The sequence below is a fragment of the Pristiophorus japonicus genome, chromosome 2, assembly GCF_044704955.1.
Source record: "Pristiophorus japonicus isolate sPriJap1 chromosome 2, sPriJap1.hap1, whole genome shotgun sequence".
Lineage (NCBI taxonomy): Eukaryota > Metazoa > Chordata > Chondrichthyes > Pristiophoridae > Pristiophorus > Pristiophorus japonicus.
Genome location: NC_091978.1, coordinates 131,555,455 through 131,579,981, shown reverse-complemented (window position 1 = coordinate 131,579,981; position 24,527 = coordinate 131,555,455). Strand labels below are relative to the sequence as shown.

The 24,527-nt window shown below is 45.1% G+C and overlaps 1 protein-coding gene across 2 annotated transcripts in view; it reads right to left on the bottom strand.

The window, feature by feature from the left end:
- Positions 1–216: 216 nt before the first annotated feature.
- Positions 217–24,527, bottom strand: part of cwc27 (CWC27 spliceosome associated cyclophilin) — a 349,321-nt gene continuing 325,010 nt past the window's right edge. For both annotated transcript variants that reach the window (XM_070869351.1, XM_070869343.1), the window contains one exon: positions 217–1,845. In XM_070869351.1, coding sequence (XP_070725452.1) covers positions 1,683–1,845 — 163 coding nt within the window. In that variant the 3' untranslated portion in view covers positions 217–1,682. The remainder of the gene's footprint in view (positions 1,846–24,527) is intronic.

The window sequence follows — 24,527 nt, the reverse complement described above, 5'->3', positions numbered from 1 at the left end:
TCGATGTAATCTGCTCACTATAAAACAGTCTAGGGAACACGATACAGTGCCTATGCTACCATAAAACCTAAAAAGCATAGCTTTTTTTCGTATACTTGTCCTGAAAAGGATAATGTAGTATAATGTTTGGTTGAGGTTTGTTGCCGAACTGACACCTTAAGCTCAGAAACAAAAAAAGGAAACACATTAACCCAGGAAGACTGGATTAAATAGCAGAATATTTGATACTCTTTATTTCTGCCTTATGCAACCTACTCCTAACCTACTGTAGAGAGACTGAGACTTTTGACAAGAGACCTGATACAAGGAGCAAAGAACCTTTAGTTGGGGAAAAACAAATGTGTGGCGCCCTATAGCTTTATACAATGTGGAATAGGAGTCTTTGTATGGCCTGCCTTTCTGCAATATCACAGTATGTGTGCTCTGTATCTAGTTTTTTCAGAACGTACCAATCTAGGCTCTACTCTTATGGCATGTGAAGGATTTGGAACGAAAAAATAATCAGTGACCATGGACAGAGTACTTCACCAGCTATGTTACTTGGCCTTTCAAGGATCTACAAACTATAATTTATGAATAGGAGACACAGGCTAAGTGAGTGGGTAAAAATTTGGCAGATGGAGTATAATGTTGGAAAGTATGAGGTCATGCACTTTGGCAGAAAAAAAATCAAAGAGCAAGTTATTATTTAAATGGAGAAAGATTGCAAAGTGCTGCAGTACAGCGGGACCTGGGGGTACTTGTGCATGAAACACAAAAGGATAGTATGCAGGTACAGCAAGTGATCAGGAAGACCAATGGAATCTTGGCCTTTATTGCAAAGGGGATGGAGTATAAAAGCAGGAAAGTCTTGCTACAGCTATACAGGGTATTGGTGAAGCCACACCTGGAATACTGCGTGCAGTTTGGGTTTCCAGATTTACGAAAGGATATATTTGCTTTGGAGGCAGTTCAGAGAAGGTTCACTAGGTTGATTCCGGGGATGAGGGGGTTGACTTATAAGGAAAGGTTGAGTAGGTTGGGCCTCTACTCCTCATTGTAATTCAGAAGAATGAGAGGTGATCTTATCGAAACGTATAAGATTATGAGGGGGCTTGACAAGGTGGATGCAGAGACGATGTTTCCACTGATGGGGGAGACTAGAACTAGAGGGCATGACCTTAGAATAAGGGGCCGCCTATTTAAAACTGAGATGAGCAGAAATTTCTTCGCTGAGGGTTGTAAATCTGTGGAATTTGCTGCCTCACAGAGCTGTGGAAGCTGGGACATTGAATAAATTTAAGACAGAAATAGACAGTTTCTTAAACGATAAGGGGATAAGGGGTTATGGGGAGCGGGCAGGAAGGTGGAGCTGAGTCCATGATCAGATCAGCCATGATCTTATTGAATGGTGGAGCAGGCTTGAGGGGCCGTATGGCCTACTCGTGTTCCTATTTCTTATGTTCTTATAAAATATTCTGCAATATAATAGTGACTGCAGAAGAACAGCAAAACTGCTATAATAAAATTTATTTTCTAGCTATTTGAAGAAAAATCATCAGAAAATGTACTCTCAGTAAGTCATCTTGCAAGTTTGTAACATTACAGACTGCATCAAGCCGCCTAAATACTAGCAGACATCATATAGTGCATATGACTAGGATAGAGCTTATCATTTACATGCAACTTCTACTCATGAGGGCTCATCTTCTCTCTTTCTTCTCTTTCATGATCTTTTTACTTTCTTCCCTCCGTCTTTTGTTCACTGGATTCCGGGGATCATGTATTTCAAAAGTATCTTCATCTTGCACGTTTGCATCTTTTACTTTTCTTGTTTGCTCCTCAAACTGGAGGACATGGGACATCCTAGATTAGAAGGAAATCAGACAAACATGATGTACGAATATAAAATGTGAAATGAAACACACTCAATTATATAAATCATGGATGATTATTTATCACTTGCATCTAATAAACTTAATACAGTAGCATGTTGAAATACAAAAGTATATTTAATCGTCTATGATTATTTTAATATACAACATTCTATGTAAACAAAAGTTCAAGAGAATTAATTAAACACTGACATGGGACAGATTTAAGAAGAATTAAATATAATTTAGGTTGCATTCATCTTTTATTTATACACCAAAGAAAGTTTTAATGCATGTAATCCACTAATTAGAAAGTAACAAACATAGCTGGTATACAATTATAAAGTTATGGACCTCTACAGCAATATTCCACCGAAGGTGCGCGGCTGCACACCAATCGGGAGGTCCCACTTAGGCCGCTCACCAACTGCTGCCGCTAGAAGATATCGTGCCAGCAAATTTAAAGGGGCCGCGCACTTAGACCGCAAATTAGAGGGAACATTGCTCTACAGTATTCTAATACAGCTTCAAAACAAAACAAAAACACCTTTTGTGTAACAATAGGCATGGACCAATTCAGAACTGAATGTCCAGTTAGTACACCGTAAAAATGCCACAAGTAAACTAAAAATATATCCAGATGAATTCTTTGTAAGTAGAGCCCAAAGTATTATTTTCCTCAATGGGGCAAGTTACTAATAGTGGAACAAATATTCCTTCAAAGCTTTTTCACCAAATAATTATTAGACTTTTTTCTACTGTTGCACCATCAGAAACAGTTGCATTATCACTAACTAACAATAGCATCTTGATTTGAGGTGCTGGTATTTTATATTGCTATGAAAATGGCCCAGAACTTGCAGTTGTAATAACAGCAAAACTGTCAGTGTTTGCCGTCGTTACTCTGTAAATGTAGACATGTATTTAATCGCAGTAATCCTAAAGTTGCTGTCAGTGATACCCTGCTCCTCCAGAGTGCGGTGTTGCAGTCCTCACAGATGAAAATCAATTAGAAATCACTGAATTGACATGAACTTCCACTTTTTACGCATTATTCTCGCTGTAAAAACATTTGAAAAAGTTAAGCCTCATTGAATAAGGTGTAACTGGGTTATTAACGGCGTACTAAGTCATAATTACTGAACAACCTCAAATTTCTCCATTCCACAATATAAAATTCCATAGCTTTTTAAAATAATTACATTTTATTTTATTTTTTGTAAAGTTTGTTTGTGATATTTCAGTTTCTAATTTAATCCCATGCGTATGTCCCAATCATTATATCGCTTTCTATAAAATTATAAAAAGTGAATGATAAAACCTGCTTGTTACTTCCTGATTTGCTGACTGTGAGAATTCTTCAATGTGATTGGCTGCTTAGCCTACTTGGTGACATCACTGTTGCTGGATGCCAGAGATCTCCTATAGATGGCGCCAGAATGAAATTAACAGCGGGAAAGGTGAAATCCATGCCACAGAGCCCGCTAAAGGTTTGTGAGCAGCTTTCTCAGAGGCCAGTGGCGAGCACAGTTACTGTGCAGCTGACTGCCAAATCCGGGCCAATATACTTTTACTCCCCCAAATGGTAGCATATTGTGGTGGGTAGCTGGAAAGAGTACATTTTTTATTAATTATTAAAATTAGGAGCTCTTTGGAATGCATCAGTCCATGTCAGAGATATTTTAGTGGCACTAGGCTAATATTTACTGCTGATATAAGAGAAAAATAAAAATAAACATTTGACAGATACATCAGACCCTAACAAGACAGACATTTTTACATCCTTGGTGACTTCCCTGCTTTCTTCACCCAATCCCCACACAGCCAACAGGAGAAGATGGCCGTTTAATTTCAAGTACTATTCTGAAATTATGGTCCACTAATTGAAATTTTGACTATATTAATGATTAAATATTAGTTAAGCAAACTACTCAACCTAGTTCAGAGTGTAAACATATTTTGCACTATGGAGCTCAAAATTATGATTTGCATTGTTATTAATGTGGATGCAGGACATTGACAACACCAATGTTGGTACTTGTAAAGAGTGAAATTCATATGATGAATTAATAAATGATCACAAGTATTCTTATCAACACAGCAAACAAGCAGTAGCCCCCTCTTAAGAGCGCTGGAATTCCCAACACATACCTCACTGACAGTTTCAACACCCTCTTTCAGTAGTACAAATCACCCAAGAACTCTTCACATATTAAGTGTCTTAGTAATACATGCTGTAGGCAAAGTCACTCATCTCACACCCTTGTGGTCAAAGGCTTGAATGCCAGAAGGGGCCAGATTAGACTTTGGAGCAGGCTATCTTCATAGGACAACTCCACAACACACCACAAACCCTCTGGGGAAAGAAATTAATAAGTTTTCTCTCCCACACAAAAACATACTCACACAACGTCGAGCATTCCTTTCTATGTATTACCAGTGTAAAGGTTCTTTTTGGTTAAAATATTTTCAAGCAGGGCTACCTTTGCATTACAGGAGGAGAGTAAATGTGATCCCAGGATTTAAAAAAAGGTGTGGCATGAATCTAAAAATCATAAGACAGCCTAAAATTCATAGTTGGGAAAATACTCGAGAAACATACAGGATGCTATAAATGTTCATCTAAAGGGGTCATAAGGAAAAGCTAGCATAATTTTACATGATGATCATATCTTACAAATCTAGTAGAATTATTTGTGAAAGTAACAATCTAGTAAATCAGTAATGTAATGAATACCTTCAATTATCAGAAAGCACTGATAAAAGTTCCACATAAGAAGCTTTTAAAGGTGGTTATGGCTCAATAGCTACTGGATTTAAAACTGGTTTGGCAATAAAAGGGCAAAAGCTGATAAACGTGCAGTGACTGGTAAAGTTAGGCAGGAATCTGCACTGTTCATGCTATTCATAAATGACATGGAGGAGGCAACTTATTTGTATATAAAATGTGTTGATGACCCTAAGCCATGCGACTAGATAAGTTAGGGGGAAAATTATACCATTCAAAATTATCTGGATCAACTGACATGGATTTTAATATGGATAAATGTAAAATAATGCACATTGGAAAATAAAACATGTCCAAAGGTGTGAAAAAAGATTTAGAGAACATTATTGATCAACGAACACTTCCAGTCAATATGAAACTATCAACAAGGCTAACCAAAGTAGTGTGCTGCACTTTAGAACATTTAATTACAAGTTGAAATGGTTTATCCTAATCTTGTATGGTTAAGTGGTAATATTACAATTACAAATTCAAAATAGTCTGTGCAAGTTTGGACGTCTACCTTCAAAAGGACATAATTGCACTGGAGAGAGTTTAGAGAAAGCATAAAGGACAATTCCAGGACCTAGCGCTTTAAGTTATAATGAGGGAGACTTAAAGAATTCAAGTTATTTTTATTGAACACTATGGGCTAGATTTCCATTTTTGTGCAAATCGGCCAAAAATGGGCGTTATTTCCAGCGTGAGCGGTAAATATGGGTTTTGAGATCGCCGGATTATTGCCCATTTCCAAAACCCTAACTTTCCATTTTTTTAAATGGAAGTTAGCGCAAGCTATCTGAAATGGGCGTTAGGGTTAACATTTTTTGACCTTCTGCCATTAAGTGTTGCCGACCACAGCAACGGCATGGCAATGCTCGTTTCCCGCGTTTCAGGAGGTCAGGGATCATCATTACATGTGCAGAAGAGAGAGAGAGAGAGAGGGAGCAGAGAGGGACTGAAAGCGTGTGTGGGTGTGGTGTGAGCTTGTTTGGCTGTTGTGGGAGGCAGGAGGGAGATTCACCAGCAGCAAAAAGCCTACTAAGCACCAAGAAGGTAGTTAGCACCGAGTTTTTGTCCAACAAATAATATATAACATGGAAGGGATGGAAGAGGCCCTGGAGCTGTTAGCCAGCATCCCAAGGTGCCGCACTACCATTGCCAACGACATGAGAGCCAGGAGGAAGATCTTGCTTCTAGCTCGGAGCATGTTCCCACCTCAGGACTGTCCTCTCCTACATCCGTCCAAGTAGTGGTTCTGCTGTCATCCGTCCCAATGAAGCAGCGCCTGAAGAGCTCCTCGGCCAGGCAGCTTGGAGTCAGGAGGGGAGGCGAAGCGGGCAGGGAGGAGGGGGGGAAGGGGTGGGGGGAGGGGGAAGCGCAAACGAAAGTGAGGTACATGGCCGCAGGTGTTGCCTGTGGCATATTTTTAGGTTGCTGGTGCTATTTTGGTGGGAGCGTCGGGGCAAGGGGCGAGGGGGCTACCTTGTTGGTTTCCATTTGTGTTCTGTTTTGCTGGAAATGGGGACCATTGTAATGTATATGTGATAAATTTGTTGTGGGGTGGGGCGGTGTGTATTTTTTTTTACAGTTATACTTATGATTTCAGACAAATGGTCGGATTAAATGTTTCTTATTTAACATAACCTTGTTGTGCATTGTCTCAGATAGCTGCACTGTTATACACTGGTGATTCCTTAACATGAAAGGGTATAATTACACTTAACTTGAATCAACTTAAACTTTAACGAGGAACTAGTGGAGTGCCGCAGGGATCAGTCCTGGGGCCCCAATTATTTACAATCTATATCAACGACTTGGAAGAAGGGACTGAGTGTAAAGTAGCCAAGTTTGCTGATGATACAAAGATGGGAGGAAAAGCAATGTGTGAGGAGGACACAAAAAATCTGCAAAGGGACATAGACAGGTTAAGTGAGTGGGCAAAAATTTGGCAGATGGAGTATAATGTTAGAAAGTGTGAGGTCATGCACTTCGGCAGAAAAAAAATCAAAGAGCAAGTTATTATTTAAATGGAGAAAGATTGCAAAGTGCTGCAGTACAGCGGAACCTGGGGGTACTTGTGCATGAAACACAAAAGGATAGTATGCAGGTACAGCAAGTGATCAGGAAGGCCAGTGGAATCTAGGCCTTTATCGCAAAGGGGATGGAGTATAAAAGCAGAGAAGTCTTGCAACAGTTGTACAGGGTATTGGTGATGTTATATGTGTAAACGTATATACTCTGTACAGCCACCAGAGGGTTCATCTCCTGGAGTTCCAACGGATCCCATAATCCCTTGAGAGCACAGGTATTTAAGAACAGAAGAATTAGGAACAGGAGTAGGCCATCTAGCCCCTCGAGCCTGCACCGCCAATCAATAAGATCATGGCTGATCTGGCCGTGGACTCAGCTCCACTTACCCGCCCGCTCCCCATAAGCCTTAATTCCCTTATTGGTTTAAAATCTATCTATCTCTGACTTGAATACATTCAATGAGCTAGCCTCAACTGCTTCCTTGGGCAGAGAATTCCACAGATTCACAACCCTCTGGGAGAAGAAATTCCTTCTCAACTCGGTTTTAAATTGGCTCCCTAGTATTTTGAGGCTGTTCCCCCTAGTTCGAGTCTCCCCGACCAGTGGAAACAACCTCTCTGCCTCTATCTTGTCTATCCCTTTCATTATTTTAAATGTTTCTATAAGATCACCCCTCATCCTTCTGAACTCCAACGAGTAAAGACCCAGTCTACTCAATCTATCATCACAAGGTAACCCCCTCATCTCCGGAATCAGCCTAGTGAATCGTCTCTGTACCCCCTCCAAAGCTAGTATATCCTTCCTTAAAGTAAGGTGACCAAAACTGCACGCAGTACTCCAGGTGCGGCCTCACCAATACCCTATACAGTTGCAGAAGGACCTCCTTGCTTTTGTACTCCATCCCTCTCGCAATGAAGGCCAACATTCCATTTGCCTTCCTGATTATCTGCTGCACCTGCAAACTAACTTTTTGGGATTCATGCACAAGGACCCCCAGGTCCCTCTGCACCGCAGCATGTTGTAATTCCTCCCCATTCAAATAATATTCCCTTTTACTGTTTTTTTTCCCCCAAGGTGGATGACCTCACACTTTCCGACATTGTATTCCATCTGTCAAACCTTAGCCCATTCGCTTAACCAATCTAAATCTCTTTACAGCCTCTCTGTGTCCTCCACACAACCTGCTTTCCCACTAATCTTTGTGTCATCTGCAAATTTTGTTACACTACACTCTGTCCCCTCTTCCAGGTCATCTATGTATATTGTAAACAGTTGTGGTCCCAGCACCGATCCCTAACCACTAACCACCGATTTCCAACCCGAAAAGGACCCATTTATCCCGACTCTCTGCTTTCTGTTAGCCAGCCAATTCTCTATCCATGCTAATACATTTCCACTGACTCCGCGTACCTTTATCTTCTGCAGTAACCTTTTGTGTGGCACCTTATCGAAAGCCTTTTGAAAATCTAAATACACCACATCCATCGGTACACCTCTATCCACCATGCTCGTTATATCCTCAAAGAATTCCAGTAAATTAGTTAAACATGATTTCCCCTTCATGAATCCATGCGGCGTCTGTTTGATTGCACTATTCCTATCTAGATGTCCCGCTATTTCTTCCTTAATGATAGTTTCAAGCATTTTCCCCACTACAGATGTTAAACTAACCAGCCTATAGTTACCTGCCTTTTGTCTGCCCCCTTTTTTAAACAGAGGTGTTACATTAGCTGCTTTCCATTCCGATGGTACCTCCCCCAGAGTCCAGAGAATTTTGGTAGATTAGAACGAATGCATCTGCTATAACTTCCGCCATCTCTTTTAGTACCCTGGGATGCATTTCATCTGGACCAGGGGACTTGTCTACCTTGAGTCCCATTAGCCTGTCCAGCACTACCCCCCTAGTGATAGTGATTGTCTCAAGGTCCTCCCTTCCAACATTCCTGTGACCAGCAATTTCTGGCATGGTTTCTGTGTCTTCCACTGTGAAGCCCGAAGCATAATAATTGTTTAAGGTCTCAGCCATTTCCACATTTCCCATTATTAAATCCCCCTTCTCATCTTCTAAGGGACCAACATTTACTTCAGTCATTCTTTTCCGTTTTATATATCTGTAAAAGCTTTTACTATCCGTTTTTATGTTTTGCGCAAGTTTACCTTCGTAATCTATCTTTCCTTTCTTTATTGCTTTCATAGTCATTCTTTGCTGTCGTTTAAAATTTTCCCAATCTTCAATTTTCCCACTAACTTTGGCCACCTTATACTCACTCATTGGTTTTTAATTTGATACTCACCTTTATTTCCTTGGTTATCCACGACTGGTTATCCCTTCTCTTACCGCCGTTCTTTTTCACTGGAATATATTTTTGTTGAGCACTATGAAATAGCTCCTTAAAAGCCCTCCACTGTTCCTCAATTGTGCCACCGTTTAGTCTGTGTTTCCAGTCTACTTTAGCCAACTCTGCCCTCATCCCACTGTAGTCCCCTTTGTTTAAGCATAGTACGCTCGTTTGAGACTCTACTTCCTCACCCTCAATCTGTATTACAAACTCAACCATACTGTGATCACTCATTCCGAGAGGATCTTTTACTAGGAGATCGTTTATTATTCCTGTCTCATTACACAGGACCAGATCGAAGATAGCTTGCTCCCTTGTAGGTTCTGTAACATACTGTTCTAAGAAACAATCCCGTATGCATTCTATGAATTCCTCCTCCAGGCTACCCCGTGCGATTTGATTTGACCAATCGATATGTAGGTTAAAATTCCCCATGATTACTGCCGTTCCTTTTCCACATGCCTCCATTATTCCCTTGATTATTGCCCGCCCCACCGTGAAGTTATTATTTGGGGCCCTATAAACTACGCCCACCAGTGACTTTTCCCCCTTACTATCTCTAATCTCCACCCACAATGATTCAACATTTTGTTCATTAGAGCCAATATCGTCTCTCACAACTGCCCTGATATCATCCTTTATTAACAGAGCTACCCCACCTCCTTTTCCTTCTTGTCTATCTTTCCGAATCGTCAGATACCCCTGTATGTTTAATTCCCAGTCTTGGCCACCCTGCAACCACGTTTCTGTAATGGCCACCAAATCATACCCATTTGTAATGATTTGTGCCGTCAACTCATTTACTTTATTTCGAATGCTGCGTGCGTTTAGGTAGTGTTTTAATACTAGTTTTTAAACCATGATTTTTAGTTTTGACCCCTCCTGCAGCCCCTTTACATTCACTGACTCTTTTTGTTTTTTGCCTTGGGTTTCTCTGCCCTCCACTTTTACTCATCTCCTTTCTGTCTTTTGCTTTTGTCTCCTTTTTGTTTCCCTGTCTCCCTGCATTGGTTTCCATCCCCCTGCCATATTAGTTTAACTCCTCCCCAACAGCACGAGCAAACACTCCCCCGAGGATATCGGTTCCGGTCCTGCCTAGGTGCAGACCGTCCGGTTTGTACTGTTCCCACCTCCCCCAGAACCGGTTCCAATGCCCCAGGAATTTGAATCCCTTACTGCTGCACCACTGCTCAAGCCACGTATTCATCTGAGCTATCCTGCGATTCCTACTCTGACTAGCACGTGGCACTGGTAGCAATCCTGAGATTACTACTTTTGAGGTCCTACGTTTTAATTTATCTCCTAGCTCCTTAAATTCATCTTGTAGGACCTCATCCCTTTTTTTTTACCTATATCGTTGGTACCAATGTGCACCACAACTGGCTGTTCACCCTCCCTTTTCAGAATGTCATGCACCCGCTCCGAGGCATCCTTGACCCTTGCACCAGGGAGGCAACATACAATCCTGGAGTCTCGGTTGCAGCCGCAGAAACGCCTATCTATTCCCCTTACAATCGAATACCCTATCACTATCGCTCTCCCACTCTTTTTCCTGCCCTCCTGTGCAGCAGAGCCAGCCACGGTGCCATGAACTTGGCTGCTGCTGCCCTCCCCGATGAGTCATCCCCCTCAACAGTACTCAAAACAGTGTATCTGTTTTGCAGGGGAATGACCACAGGGGACCCCTGCACTACCTTCCTTGCACTGCTCTTCCTGCTGGTCTTCCATTCCCTAGCTGTCTGTGGATTCTTCATCTGCGGTAATACCAACTCACTACACGTGATACTCATGTCATTCTCAGCATCGTGGATGCTCCAGAGTGAATCCACCCTCAGCTCCAATTCCGCAACACGGTCCGTCAGGAGCTGGAGGCGGATACACTTCCCGCACACGTAGTCGTCAGGGACACCGGAAGTGTCCCTGAGTTCCCACATGGTACAGGAGGAGCATAACACGTGGGACTCAACCCTGGGAGTGCGTGGCTGCACGCCACTTGGACCCGGGGCCTCGGATTGGCCAAAGCCCGAGAATGTGTCTTCCTGGTCAGAGCTACTGGCCGTAGCTAAAAGAGGTGTAGATTGCATCGGACCCACCACCCCCTGAACAGTTTCATGTGTTTCCTCCTCCAGTGGAGGTTCCTCGTCCTCAGTATCTTCGTTGTTCCCCTCCTCCACCCCCACATGTTGGGCTGGGGTGGAGGGTTCCATTGGCGGATGTGGCGCCTCCTCATGCTCAGTTTCGATCAGGGGATCAGCACCCCCACGGGTAGTTGACCTCCCTGAGGCACCGATTATTGCTGCCACTTGCTCCTCCAGGTCCGTCAATGGCAGTGTCTGGGGTGGACCACCCCCTGTGCGCCGTTGCTCCCGGCGGTTGTGCAACAACTTTCCCTGTAAGATGAATATGTCCCTTTAAGAGGTGCTGACATTGCCACTGTCAGCCTGCTTGCACGCCAGGTTTAAACCATCAGGGGATCAGCACAGACCCAAGGATCATGACCTTACGTATTGAAGTCGCAGAGGGCCTCACAGGCTGGAGAGGCACTCTGGAGACCTGCAATAAAAGACTACGGTCACACTTTACTTTGAGCTCACAGTGTTCAGTCTGAGTCTTTCTCCAGAACCGGTTCTGGGGGAGGTGGGACCAGTACAAACCGGACAAGTCTGCACCTGGGCAGGACCGGAACCAATGTACTAGGGGGATTGTTTGCTCGTGCTGTTGGGGAGGAGTTAAACTAATATGGCAGGGGGATGGGAACCTATGCAGGAAGACAGAGAGAAATAAAATGGAGTCAGAAGCAAAAGATAGAAATGAGAATAGTAAAAGTGGAGGGCAGAGAAACCCAAGGCAAAAAACAAAAAGAGCCACATTACAGCAAAATTCTAAAGGGGCAAAGTGTGTTAAAAAGACAAGCCTGAAGGCTCTGTGCCTCAATGCGAGGAGTATTCGGAATAAGGTGGATGAATTAACTGCGCAGATAGCAGTTAACGGATACGATGTGATTGGCATCACGGAGACATGGCCCCAGGGGGACCAAGGCTGGGAACTCAACATACAGGGGTATTCAGCATTTAGGAAGGGTAGACAGAAAGGAAAAGGAGGCGGGGTGGCGGTGCTGCTTAAAGAGGAAATCAATGCAATTGTAAGGAAGGACATTAGCTTGGATGATGCGGAATCGGTATGGGTGGAGCTACGGAATACCAAAGGGAAGAAAACGCTAGTGGGAGTTGTGTACAGGCCAGCAAATAGTAGTAGTGAGGTTGGGGACTGCATCAAACAAGAAATAAGGGAGGTGTGCAATAAAGGTACAGCAGTAATCATGGGCGACTTTAATCTACATATTGACTGGACTAACCTAACTGGTAGCAATGTGGTGGAGGAGGATTTCCTGGAGTGTATTAGGAATGGTTTTCTAGACCAATATGTCGAGGAACCAACCAGAGAGCTGGCCATCCTAGACTGGATGATGTGTAATGAGAAGGGACTAATTAGCAATCTTGTTGTGCGAGGCCCCTTGGGGAAGAGTGACCATAATATGGTAGAATTCTTCATTAAGATGGAGAGTGACAAAGTTAATTCGGAAACTAGGGTCCTGAACTTAAGGTAAGGCAACTTCAATGGTATGAGGTGTGAATTGGTTAGAATAGACTGGCAAAGAATACTTAAAAGGGTTGACGGTGGATAAGCAATGGCAAACATTTAAAGATCACATGGATGAACTTCAGCAATTGTACATCCCTGTCTGGAGTAAAAATAAAACGCGGAAGGTGGCTGAACCATGGCTGACAAGGGAAATTAAGGGTAGTGTTAAAGCCAAGGAAGAGGCATTTACATTGGCTAAATAAAGCAACAAACCTGAGGACTGGGGGAAATTTAGAATTCAACAGAGGAGGACTAAGGGTTTAATTAAGAGGGGGAAAATAGAGTCTGAGAGGAAGCTAGCAGGGAACATAAACATTGATTGCAAAAGCTTCTATAAATATGTGAAGAGAAAAAGATTAGTGAAGACAAACGTAGGTCCCTTGCTGTCGGATTCAGGTGAATTTATAATGGGGAACAAAAAAATGGCAGACCAATTGAACCAAGATTTCGGTTCTGTCTTCACGAAGGAAGACACAAATAACCTTCCGAATGTACTAGGGGACAGTGGGTCTAGTGAGAAGCAGGAACTGAAGAATATCCTTATTAGGCGGGAAATTGTGTTAGGGAAATTGATGGGATTGAAGGCCGGTAAATCCCCGGGGCCTGATAGTCTGCATCCCAGAATACATAAGGAAGTGGCCCTAGAAATAGTGGATGCATTGGTGATCATTTTCCAACATTCTATCGACTCTGGATCAGTTCCTATGGACTGGAGGGTAGCTAATGTCACACCACTTTTTAAAAAAGGAGACAGGAAACGGGTAATTATAGACTGGTTAGCCTGACATCAGTAGTGGGAAAAATGTTGGAATCAATCATTAAGGATGAAATAGCAGTGCAGCTGGAAAGCAGCGACAGGATCGGACCAAGTCAGCATGGATTTATGAAAGGGAAATCATGCTTGATGAATCTTCTGGAATTTTTTGAGGATGTAACTAGCAGAGTGGACAAGGAAGAACCAGTGGATGTGGTGTATTTGGACTTTCAAAAGGCTTTTGACAAGATCCCGCACAAGAGATTGGTGTACAAAATCAAAGCGCATGGTATTGGGGGTAATGTGCTGACGTGGATAGAGAACTGGTTGGCAGACAGGAAGCAGAGAGTCGGGATAAACGGGTCCTTTTCAGAATGGCAGGCAGTGACTAGTGGAGTGCCGCAGGGCTCAGTGCTGGGACCCCAGCTCTTTAGAATATACATTAACGATTTAGAAGGAGGAATTGAGTGTAATATCTCCAAGTTTGCGGATGACAATAAACTGGGTGGCGGTGCGAGCTGTGAGGAGGACGCTAAGAGGCTGCAGGGTGACTTGGATAGGTAAGGTGAGTGGGCAAATACATGGCAGTATAATGTAGATAAATGTGAGGTTATCCATTTTGGGTGCAAAAACACGAAGGCAAATTATTACCTGAATGGCGGCAGATTAAGAATGGGGGAGGTGCAACGAGACCTGGGTGTCATGGTTCATCAGTCACTGAAAGTGGGCATGCAGGTACAGCAGGCGGTGAGGTGGCAAGTGGTATGTTGGCCTCCATAGCCAAGGGATTTGAGTATAAGAGCAGGGAGGTCTTACTTCAGTTGTACAGGGCCTTAGTGAGGCCTCACTTGGAATATGGTGTTCAGTTTTGGTCTCCTAATCTGAGGAAGGACGTTCTTGCTAGTGAGGGAGTGCAGCGAAGGTTCACCAGACTGATTCCAGGGATGGCTGGACTGACATATGAGGAGAGACTGGATCAACTGGGCCTTTATTCACTGGAGTTTAGAAGAATGAGAGGAGATATCATAGAAACTTATAAGATTCTGACGGGACTGGACAGATTAGATGCGGGAAGAATGTTCCTGATGTTGGGGAAGTCCGGAACCAGGGGACATAGTCTTAGGATAAGGGGGAGGCCATTTAGGACTGAGATGAGGCGAAACTTCTTCACTCAGAGTTGTTAACCTGTGGAATTCCCTGCCGCAGAATTGTTGATGCCAGTTCATTGGATATATTTAAGAAGGAGTTAGATATGGCCCTTACGGCTAAGGGGATCAAGGGGTATGGAAAAAAAGCAGGAAAGGGATACTGAAGGAATGATCAGCCATGATCTTGTTGAATGGCTGTGCAGGCTCGAAGGGCCGAATGGCCTACTCCTGCACCTATTTTCTATGTTTCTATGTTTCTAAATCCTGTTAATCCTGCAAACCACCATGTTGCAGAGGAGGACAGATCCACGGAGGATCACGATGAACCACAGCCTCAGACCGAGGAGGCAGAGTTACATGAGGTGCACACATTCACCACAAAGTGTTCCCCGATAATGCTGAATATCGAACTAAATGGAGCTGGACACAGGCACGAGCCAGTCCATCATGGGCAAAAAGACTTTCGAAAGATTGTGGTGCAGCAAGGCCTCAAGGCCAGTCTGAACTCCAGTTCGTACGAAACTAAGAACTTACACAAAAGAACCGATTCCCGTAATCAGCAGTGCTACTGTAAAGGTCTCCTACGATGGAGCAGTGCACAAGCTACCACTCTCGGTGGTACTGGCCGATGGTCCCACGCTGCTCGGCAGGAGCTGGCTGGGAAAGATACACTGGAACTGGGACGACGTCCGAGCGCTATCACCCGCTGACGACACATCATGTGCCCAGTCAGTTAAACAAGTTCCCTTCGCTGTTCGAACCAGGCATCGGGAAATTCCAAGGAGCAAAAGTGCAGATCCACCTAATTCCGGGGGCGTGACCCATCCATCACAAGGCGAGAGTAGTACCGTACATGATGAGAGAAAGGGTAGAGATCGAGCTAGACCGGCTGCAACAAAAGGGCATCATTTCACCGATCGAATTCAACGAGTGAGCCAGTCCTATTGTCCCAGTCTTCAAGGGAGACGGCACCGTCAGAATCTGTGGCGATTACAAAGTAACTATCAATCGTTGCTCCCTGCAGGACCTCTTTGCAACGCTGGCGGGAGGAAAGACGTTCACGAAGCTGGATTTGACTTCAGCCTACATGACGCAGCAACTGAAGGAATCATCGAAGGGCCTCACCTGCATCAATACGCAAAGGTCTTTCCATTTATAACAGGTGCCCGTTTGGAATTCGATCAGCGGCGGTGATATTCCAGAGAAACATGGAAAGCTTACTGAAGTCGGTCCGCGCACCATGGTGTTCTAGAACGACATCTTGGTAACGGGTCGGAACACAGTCGAGCATCTGCAGAACCTGGAGGAGGTCCTTAGTCGACTCAGCTGCGTGGGGCTCAGGTTAAAACGCTCGAAGTGCGTTTTCCTGGTGCTTGAAGTGGAGTTCTTGGGGAGGAGGATCGTGGTGGACGGCATCAGGCCCTCCGATTCGAAGATGGACGCAATCGAGAACGTACCGAGGTCACAGAGCGTGACGGAGCTGCGATCGTTTCTAGGATTCCAGAACTACTTTGGTAACTTCTTACCGGGTCTCAGCACACTGTTAGAACCACTGCACGTCTTACTGAGTAAAGGGGACGAATGGGCATGGGCAAAAGCCAAGAAAATGTCTTTGTAAAAGCTAGAAAATTGATATGCTCAAACAAATTGCTTGTGTTGTATGATCCATGTAAGCGTTTGTTACTAGCATGTGATGCATCGTCATATGGCGTCGGGTGTGTATTGCAACAAGCTAATGATTTTGGGAAACTGCAACCGGTTGCTTACGCATCCAGGAGTCTGTCTAAGGCTGAGAGCCTACAGCATGATTGAAAAAGAAGCGTTAGCAGGTGTTTATGTGGTGAAGAAAATGCATCAATATCTGTTTGGGCTAAAATTCGAATTGGAAACTGACCATAAGCCACTCATATCCTTGTTTTCCGAGAGTAAAGGGATAAATACCAATGAATTGGCCCGCATCCAGAGATGGGCGCTCACGTTGTCTACATACAACTATGCCATCCGCCACAGGCCAGGCACAGAAAACTGCGCCGATGCTCTCAGTAGGCTGCCATTGCCCACCATGGGGTGGAAATGGCGCAGCCCGCAGATTTAGCCATGGTTATGGAAGCATGAGAGTAAGCAATCACCCGTCACTGCCCGGCAGATCAAAACCTGAACGAGCCAGAACCCCTTATTGCACCGAGTCAAAAACTGTGTGCTTCATGGGAGCTGGTCCAGTGTCCCAGTGGAAATGCAGGAAGAGATAAAGCCGTTCCAGCAGCGCAAAGATGAAATGTCTATACAGGCAGACTGCCTTCTGTGGGGCAATCGAGTAGTGGTTCCCAAGAAGGGCAGAGGCACCTTCATCAGTGACCTCCACAATACCCACCCAGGCATCGTAATGATGAAAGTGATAGCCAGATCCCACGTGTGGTGGCCTGGTATCGATGCGGACTTAAGAGTCCTGCGTGCACAGATGTAATACATGCTTGCAGTTAAGCAATGTACCCAGGGAGGCGTCGCTAAGTTTAAGGTCTTGGCCCTTCAAACCGTGGTCTAGGGTACATGTCGACTATGCAGGCCCGTTTTTGGGTAAAATGTTCCTTGTGGTTGTAGATACGTACTCCAAGTAGATTGAATGTGATATAATGTCGGTTAGCACGTCCGCTGCCACTACTGAAAGCCATGTTTGCCACACACAGCCTACCCGATGTCCTGGTGAGCGACAATGGGCCATGTTTTACCAGTGCTGACTTCAAAGAATTCATGACCCACAACAGGATCAAACATGTCACATCTGCCATGTTTAAACCAGCATCCAATGGTCAGGCAGAGAGAGCAGTGCAAACCATCAAGTAGGGCTTGAAGAGGGTCACGGAAGGCTCACTGCAGACTCGCCTATCCCGAGTCCTGCTTAGCTACCGCACGAGACCCCACTTGCTCACTCGGATCCCACCCGCTGAACTGCTCATGAAAAGAGCACTTAAGACAAGGCTCTCGTTAGTTCGCCCTGATCTACATGAACAGGTAAAGAGCAGGCGGCTTCAACAAAGTACATATCATGATCGCGCAAATGTGCCACATGAGATTGAAATCAATGATCCTGTATTTGTATTGAATTATGGACAAGGTCCCAAGTGGCTTCCTGGCACTGTCGTGGCCAAAGAGGGGAGCAGGGTGTTTCGGGTCAAACTTTCAAATGGACTCATTCACCGGAAACACTTGGGACTAAATCAAACTAAGATTGACGGACTATCCTGAGCAACCCACCTTGGACCCTAGCTTCTTTTGACCCCCAACATACACACCAGTGGCAACCGGCACCATGGTTGGCCACGAAGCAGAACAAATCATCCACAGCAGCCCAGCAGGACCCACCACACCAGGCAGCCCAGCAAGGCCAGCTGCACAGCAGCCCAGCGAGGGGCCAACAATTGATTCACCAATACCAGCTTTCACACCGAGACGATCAACCAGGGCAAGAAGGGCCCCAGATCGACTCAAATTGTAAATAGTTACACTATTGACTTTTGGGGGGGGGGGGGGGGGGGGGAAATTGTTATATATGTAAACTTGTATATACTCTACAGCCACCAGAGGGCTCATCCCCTGGGGTCCCAAGGGATCCAATAATCCCCTTGGGAGCACAGGTATTTAAGGAAGCCTCACAGGTTGGAGAGGCACTCTGGAAACCTGCAATAAAAAACTAAGGTCACACTTTACTTTGAGCTCACAGTGTTCAGTCTGACTCTTTCTCCATACATAACAGGTGAGGCCACACATGGAATACTGCATGCAGTTTTGGTTTCCATATTTACGAAAGGATATATCTGCTTTGGAGGCAGGTCAGAGAAGGTTCACTAGGTTGATTCCGAAGATGAGGGGGCTGACGTATGAGGAAAGGTTGAGTAAGGTGGGCCTCTACTCATTGGAATTCAGAAGAATGAGAGACGATCTTATCGGAACGTATAAGATTATGAGGGAGCTTGACAAGCTGGATGCAGAGAGGATGTTTCCACTGATGAGGGAGACGAGAACGAGAGGGCATGATCTTAGAATAAGGGGCTGCCCATTTAAAACTGAGATGAGGAGTAATTTCTTCTGAGGGTTGTAAATCTGTGGAAGTTGGGACATTGAATAAATTTAAGTCAGAAATAGACATTCTTAAATGATAAGGGGATAAAGGATTATGGGGAGTGGGCAGGGAAGTGGAGCTGAGTCCATGATCAGATCAGCCATGATCTTATTGAATGGCGGAGCAGGCTCGAGGGGGCGTATGGCCTACTCCTGTTCCTATTTCTTATGTTCTTATGTTCAACTATCATCAAGGTGATGCACACCATTGATGTATGACCTGCACACCCAGCAGTATTGCAGCTTTGTAAATAACAACGTTCTTTCAAGCAAGCGCTCATTCATACGTCGGCAGCAGTCGGGAGCAGCGTCGGAGGTGTGTGGAGAGGCCTATAAAAAGGCACAGCAGGGAGTCCGGGGCCCAGCGTCGGCGGCAGTCGGGAGCAGCGTCGAGGAGGTACGTGGAGAGGCCTATAAAAGGCACAGCAGGGAATCCGGGGCCCAGCGTCGGCGGCAGTCGGGAGCAGCGTCGAGGAGGTGTGTACTTCTGCAGCTACAGGGAGAAGGCAAAAAAAGTAGAAAGAAACAGAAAGGTGACGTCACAGCCAAGGGGGTAAGTGATTGGCTGGATTGGTGAGTAGTTTTTCTTTTTTCTCTTCTATAACAGTGAGTAAACTTTAGCATTGTTGTTGCCAATTTAAGTGTATCTAAGGTTAAGTCATGGCAGGAGAGCTCGGTCACGTGATATGCCCCTACTGTACCATGTGGGAACTCAGGGACACTTCCGGTGTCCCTGACGACGACGTGTGTGGGAAGTGTATCCGCCTCCAGCTCCTGACGGTCCGCGTTGCGGAATTGGAGCTGAGGGTGGATTCACTCTGGAGCATCCACGATGCTGAGAATGACGTGAGTAGCACATCTAGCGAGCTGGTCTTACCACAGGTGAAGGGTCCACAGCCAGCTAGGGAATGGAAGATCAGCAGGAAGAGCAGTGCAAGGAAGGTAGTGCAGGGGTCCCCTGCGGTCATCCCCCTGCAAAACAGATACACCGTTTTGAGTACTGTTGAGAGGGATGACTCATCAGGGGAGGGCAGCAGCAGCCAAGTACATGGCACCGTGGCTGGCTCTGCTGCACAAGAGGGCAGGAAAAAGAGTGGGAGAGCGATAGTGATATGGGATTCGATTGTAAGGGGAATAGATAGGCGTTTCTGCGGCCGCAACCGAGACTCCAGGATGGTATGTTGCCTCCCTGGTGCAAGGGTCAATGATGTCTCGGAGCGGGTGCAGGACATTCTGAAAAGGGAGGGTGAACAGCCAGTTGTCGTGGTGCACATTGGTACCAACGATACAGGTAAAAAAAGGGATGAGGTCCTACAAGACGAATTTAAGGAGCTAGGAGCTAAATTAAAACGTAGGACCTCAAAAGTAGTAATCTCAGGATTGCTACCAGTGCCACGTGCTAGTCAGAGTAGGAATCGCAGGATAGCTCAGATGAATACGTGCCTTGAGCAGTGGTGCAGCAGGAAGGGATTCAAATTCCTGGGGCATTGGAACCGGTTCTGGGGGAGGTGGGACCAGTACAAACCGGACGGTCTGCACCTGGGCAGGACCGGAACCAATGTCCTAGGGGGAGTGTTTGCTCGTGCTGTTGGGGAGGAGTTAAACTAATATGGCAGGGGGATGGAAACCAATGCAGGGAGACAGAGGGAAACAAAAAGGAGACAAAAGCAAAAGACAGAAAGGAGATGAGTAAAAGTGGAGGGCAGAGAAACCCAAGGCAAAAAACAAAAAGGGACACTGAATATAAAGGGGCTGCAGGAGGGGTCAAAACTAAAAATCATGGTTTAAAAACTAGTATTAAAACACTCTACCTAAACGCACGCAGCATTCGAAATAAAGTAAATGAGTTGACGGCACAAATCATTACAAATGGGTATGATTTGGTGGCCATTACAGAAACGTGGTTGCAGGGTGGCCAAGACTGGGAATTAAACATACAGGGGTATCTGACGGATTCGGAAAGATAGACAAGAAGGGAAAGGAGGTGGGGTAGCTCTGGTAATAAAAGGATGATATCAGGGCAGTTGTGAGAGACGATATTGGCTCTAATGAACAAAATGTTGAATCATTGTGGGTGGAGATTAGAGATAGTAAGGGGAAAAAGTCACTGGTGGGCGTGGTTTATAGGCCCCCAAATAATAACTTCACGGTGGGGAGGGCAATAATCAAGGGCATAATGGAAGCATGTGAAAAAGGAACGGCAGTAGTCATGGGGGACTTTATCCTACATATCGATTGGTCAATCAGATCGCATGGGGTAGCCTGGAGGAGGAATTCATAGAATGCATACGGGATTGTTTCTTAGAACAGTATGTTACAGAACCTACAAGGGAGCAAGCTATCTTAGATCTGGTCCTGTGTAATGAGACAGGAATAATAAACGATCTCCTAGTAAAAGATCCTCTCGGAATGAGTGATCACGTATGGTTGAATTTGTAATACAGATTGAGGGTGAGGAAGTAGTGTCTCAAACGAGCGTACTATGCTTAAACAAAGGGGACTACAGTGGGATGAGGGCAGAGTTGGCTAAAGTAGACTGGGAACACAGACTAAACGGTGGCACAATTGAGGAACAGTGGAGGACTTTTAAGGAGCTCTTTCATAGTGCTCAACAAAAATATATTCCAGTGAAAAAGGGCGGTAAGAGAAGGGATAACCAGCCGTGGATAACCAAGGAAATAAAGGAGAGTATCAAATTAAAAACCAATGCGTATAAGCAATGAGCAGGCTCGAGGGGCTAGATGGCCTACTCCTGTTCCTAATTCTTATGTTCTTATGATCTAAGAGCCTTTTCCTGCAGACTGGAGGGGGGCGGGAGCATGGTTTCAGCGTCAGGCTGATTGTCTGGCCCAAGATCAGAGTCCACCTCCTCATCCTCCTCTTAGAAACATAGAACATAGAAAATAGGTGCAGGAGTAGGCCATTTGGCCCTTCGAGCCTGCACCACCATTCAAATAAGATCATGGCTGATCATTCACCTCATTACTCCTTTCCTGCTTTCTCTCCATATCCCTTGATCCATTTGGCCGTAAGGGCCATATCCAACTCCCTCTTGAATATATCTAACGAACTGGCATCAACAACTCTCTGCGGTAGAGAATTCCACAGGTTCACAATTCTCTGAGTGAAGAAGTTTCTCCTCATCTCGGTCCTAAACGGCTTACCCCTTACCCTTAAGACTGTGACCCCTGGTTCTGGACTTCCTCAACATCGGGAACATTCTTCCTGCATCTAACCTGTCCAGTCCTGTAAGTATTTTAAATGCTTCAACGAGATCCCCTCTCATTCTTCTAAACTCCAGTGACTACAGACCCAGTCGATCCAGTCTCTCCTCATATGTCAGTCCTGCCATCCCGGGAATCAGTCTGGTGAACCTTCGCTGCACTCCCTCAATAGCAAGAACATCGTTCCTCTGATTGGGAGACCAAAACTGAACACAATATTCCAGGTGAGGCCTCACCAAGGCCCTGTATAACTGCAGTAAGACCTCCATGCTTCTATACTCAAATCCCCTAACTATGAAGGCTAACATGCCATTTGCCGCCTTCACTGCCTGCTGTACCTGTATGCTAATTTTCAATGACTGATGTACCATGACACCCAGGTCTCGTTGCAACTCCCCTTCTCCTAATCTGCCGTCATTCAGATAATATTCTGCCTTCATGTTTTTGCCACCAAAGTGGATAACCTCACATTTATTCACATTATACTTCATCTGCCATGCATTTGCCCACTCACCTAACCTGTCCAAGTCACCCAGCAGCCTCTTAGCATCCTCCTCATAGCTCACACCGCCACCCAGCTTTGTGTCATCTGCAAACTTGGAGATATTACATTCAATTCCTTCATCTAAATCATTGATGTATATTGTAAAGAGCTGGGGTCCCAGCACTGAGCTCTGCGGCATCCCACTAGTCACTGCCTGCCATTCTTAAAGGACCCGTTTATCCTGACTCTCTGCTTTCTGTCTTCCTCTCTCTCCTGAGGTGGACCGTCAGTCCCTTCTGGCATTTCTTGTCCCCTCCTGATAGCTAAGTTGTGCAGCATGGAGCTCACCACCACGAATGGAGTTACCTGCTCAGGGTGGTATTAGAGCTCACCTCCTGAGTGGTCCAAGCATCTAAAGCGCTGCTTAAGCACTCCAATAGTTTTCTCAACGATATTGCGAGTGGATCTGTGGCTCTCGTTGTATCGCTTCTCAGCTTCGGTGTGGGTGTCATGCAGGGGGGGTCATCGTCAGATGACGAGGCCATATCCTTTGTTACCAAGCATCCAGCATTGACCTTGTGGCTGATTGGTAAACAGGTCAGATACAGCGCTCTCACACAGGATGTGAGCATCATGGATGCTGCCCGGAAATTTAGCATTTACTGCCATTATAATTTGTTGGTGGTCGACTCCGAGTTGCACATTCAGGGAGTGGAATCCCTTGCGGTTCCTAAAAACCTCTGCATCCTGAAAAGGTGCCCGCATCGCGATGTGCGTACAGTCTATTGCTCCCTGCACCTTGGGGAAGCTAGCAATTCGCTAGAACCCAAAAGCCCTCTCAGTCTGATCCTCCCTGGTCATAGGGAAGCTGATAAAGTCCATCCTGTGTGCGTAAAGGGCTTCAGTGATCTGTCTAATGCAGCAATGTGTGACATACTGAGATACTCCTGCACCTATTTTCTATGTTATAGCGCAAATGTCGCCAGCTGAGGCCTGAAAGGAACTCGACACGTAGAACGAAAGTGCCGCGGTGACCTTGACCTCAACAGACAGTGCGGTCCTGATGATGCTGGCAGGCTGCACATCTCCCCTGCTGAGCTGGCATATCTCACTGATAATCTCCTTGTGGAAGCGCAGTCTCCTAAGGCAGGTGGTGTTGGACAAGTTGAGATAAGACTGCTTCTCCCTGTAAGTGCCGGTGGGTGTAACGTCTGGTTCTCCTCATCAGTCTGACAAGTCTTACATTGGGCACATAATGCTGTCGAATGAACCTTCTGCCATCTCGAGCATGCAACATGTGCGTGGTCATCAAGACAGGCTGAGAAATGACAGGCCCCATTCCAATCAGTATTACACCAATTGTTCACAAGCAATAAATGCCTCCACTAAGACACCTAAGTAAATTCCAATCGTCCACAGGTTGAAAAGATGTTTGTTCAGATGTTCGCATCACCTTAAACGACCTCCGGAGAACATCCAAACTCCCCCGAAGTTGAAGCAGAGCAGCCTTTTAAATGATGCAACCTGCGATTTAGAAAATGGCGTCCATACCGCTGTGATTAGTTCAGGTCAGTTCAACTTTGTCACTGCGGTTTGTTTCGGCGAGCGATATTGTCGGCGAGGTGCCGAAAGTAAAGCTGGCCGATTTTCTGCGTGTTAGTTTCGGCAAATGTGATCTTTACGACAAAAAAGTGGCCAGGCAATATTATTAAACCTCGGCATTAATTACATGCCAAAAGTAACGCTCGCCGATAAGTGATCGAGAAATGGGTGTTACTTTCCATTTTGTGGCTAAATGGGCGCTATATGGCATTACACCTCATTTCAGCATTAAAATAGATATTAAGTGGGCATACAAAAATAATGGAAAGTCTCGTCCTATAAGTCTGAGACAGACATGATACAGGTCTTTGAAATGCCAAAAATAAGCAGAAATCCGCAAGCTACTTAATTTGATGACACGAGTACAAAATTAACAAACCTCAAGTGAAATAACTATTAAGAGATTCCATTCACCCCACCCCCTCATCTCCATCTTGAGTAGTGGACTCTCAGCAAAAACAATAAATACTGCATTCAATAACTCTTTCAAAATTAACTGAATTAAATTGTAATTAGTAATCGTATAGATCAGTTATCTATGCGAAAGAATCTTCTTCACATTTC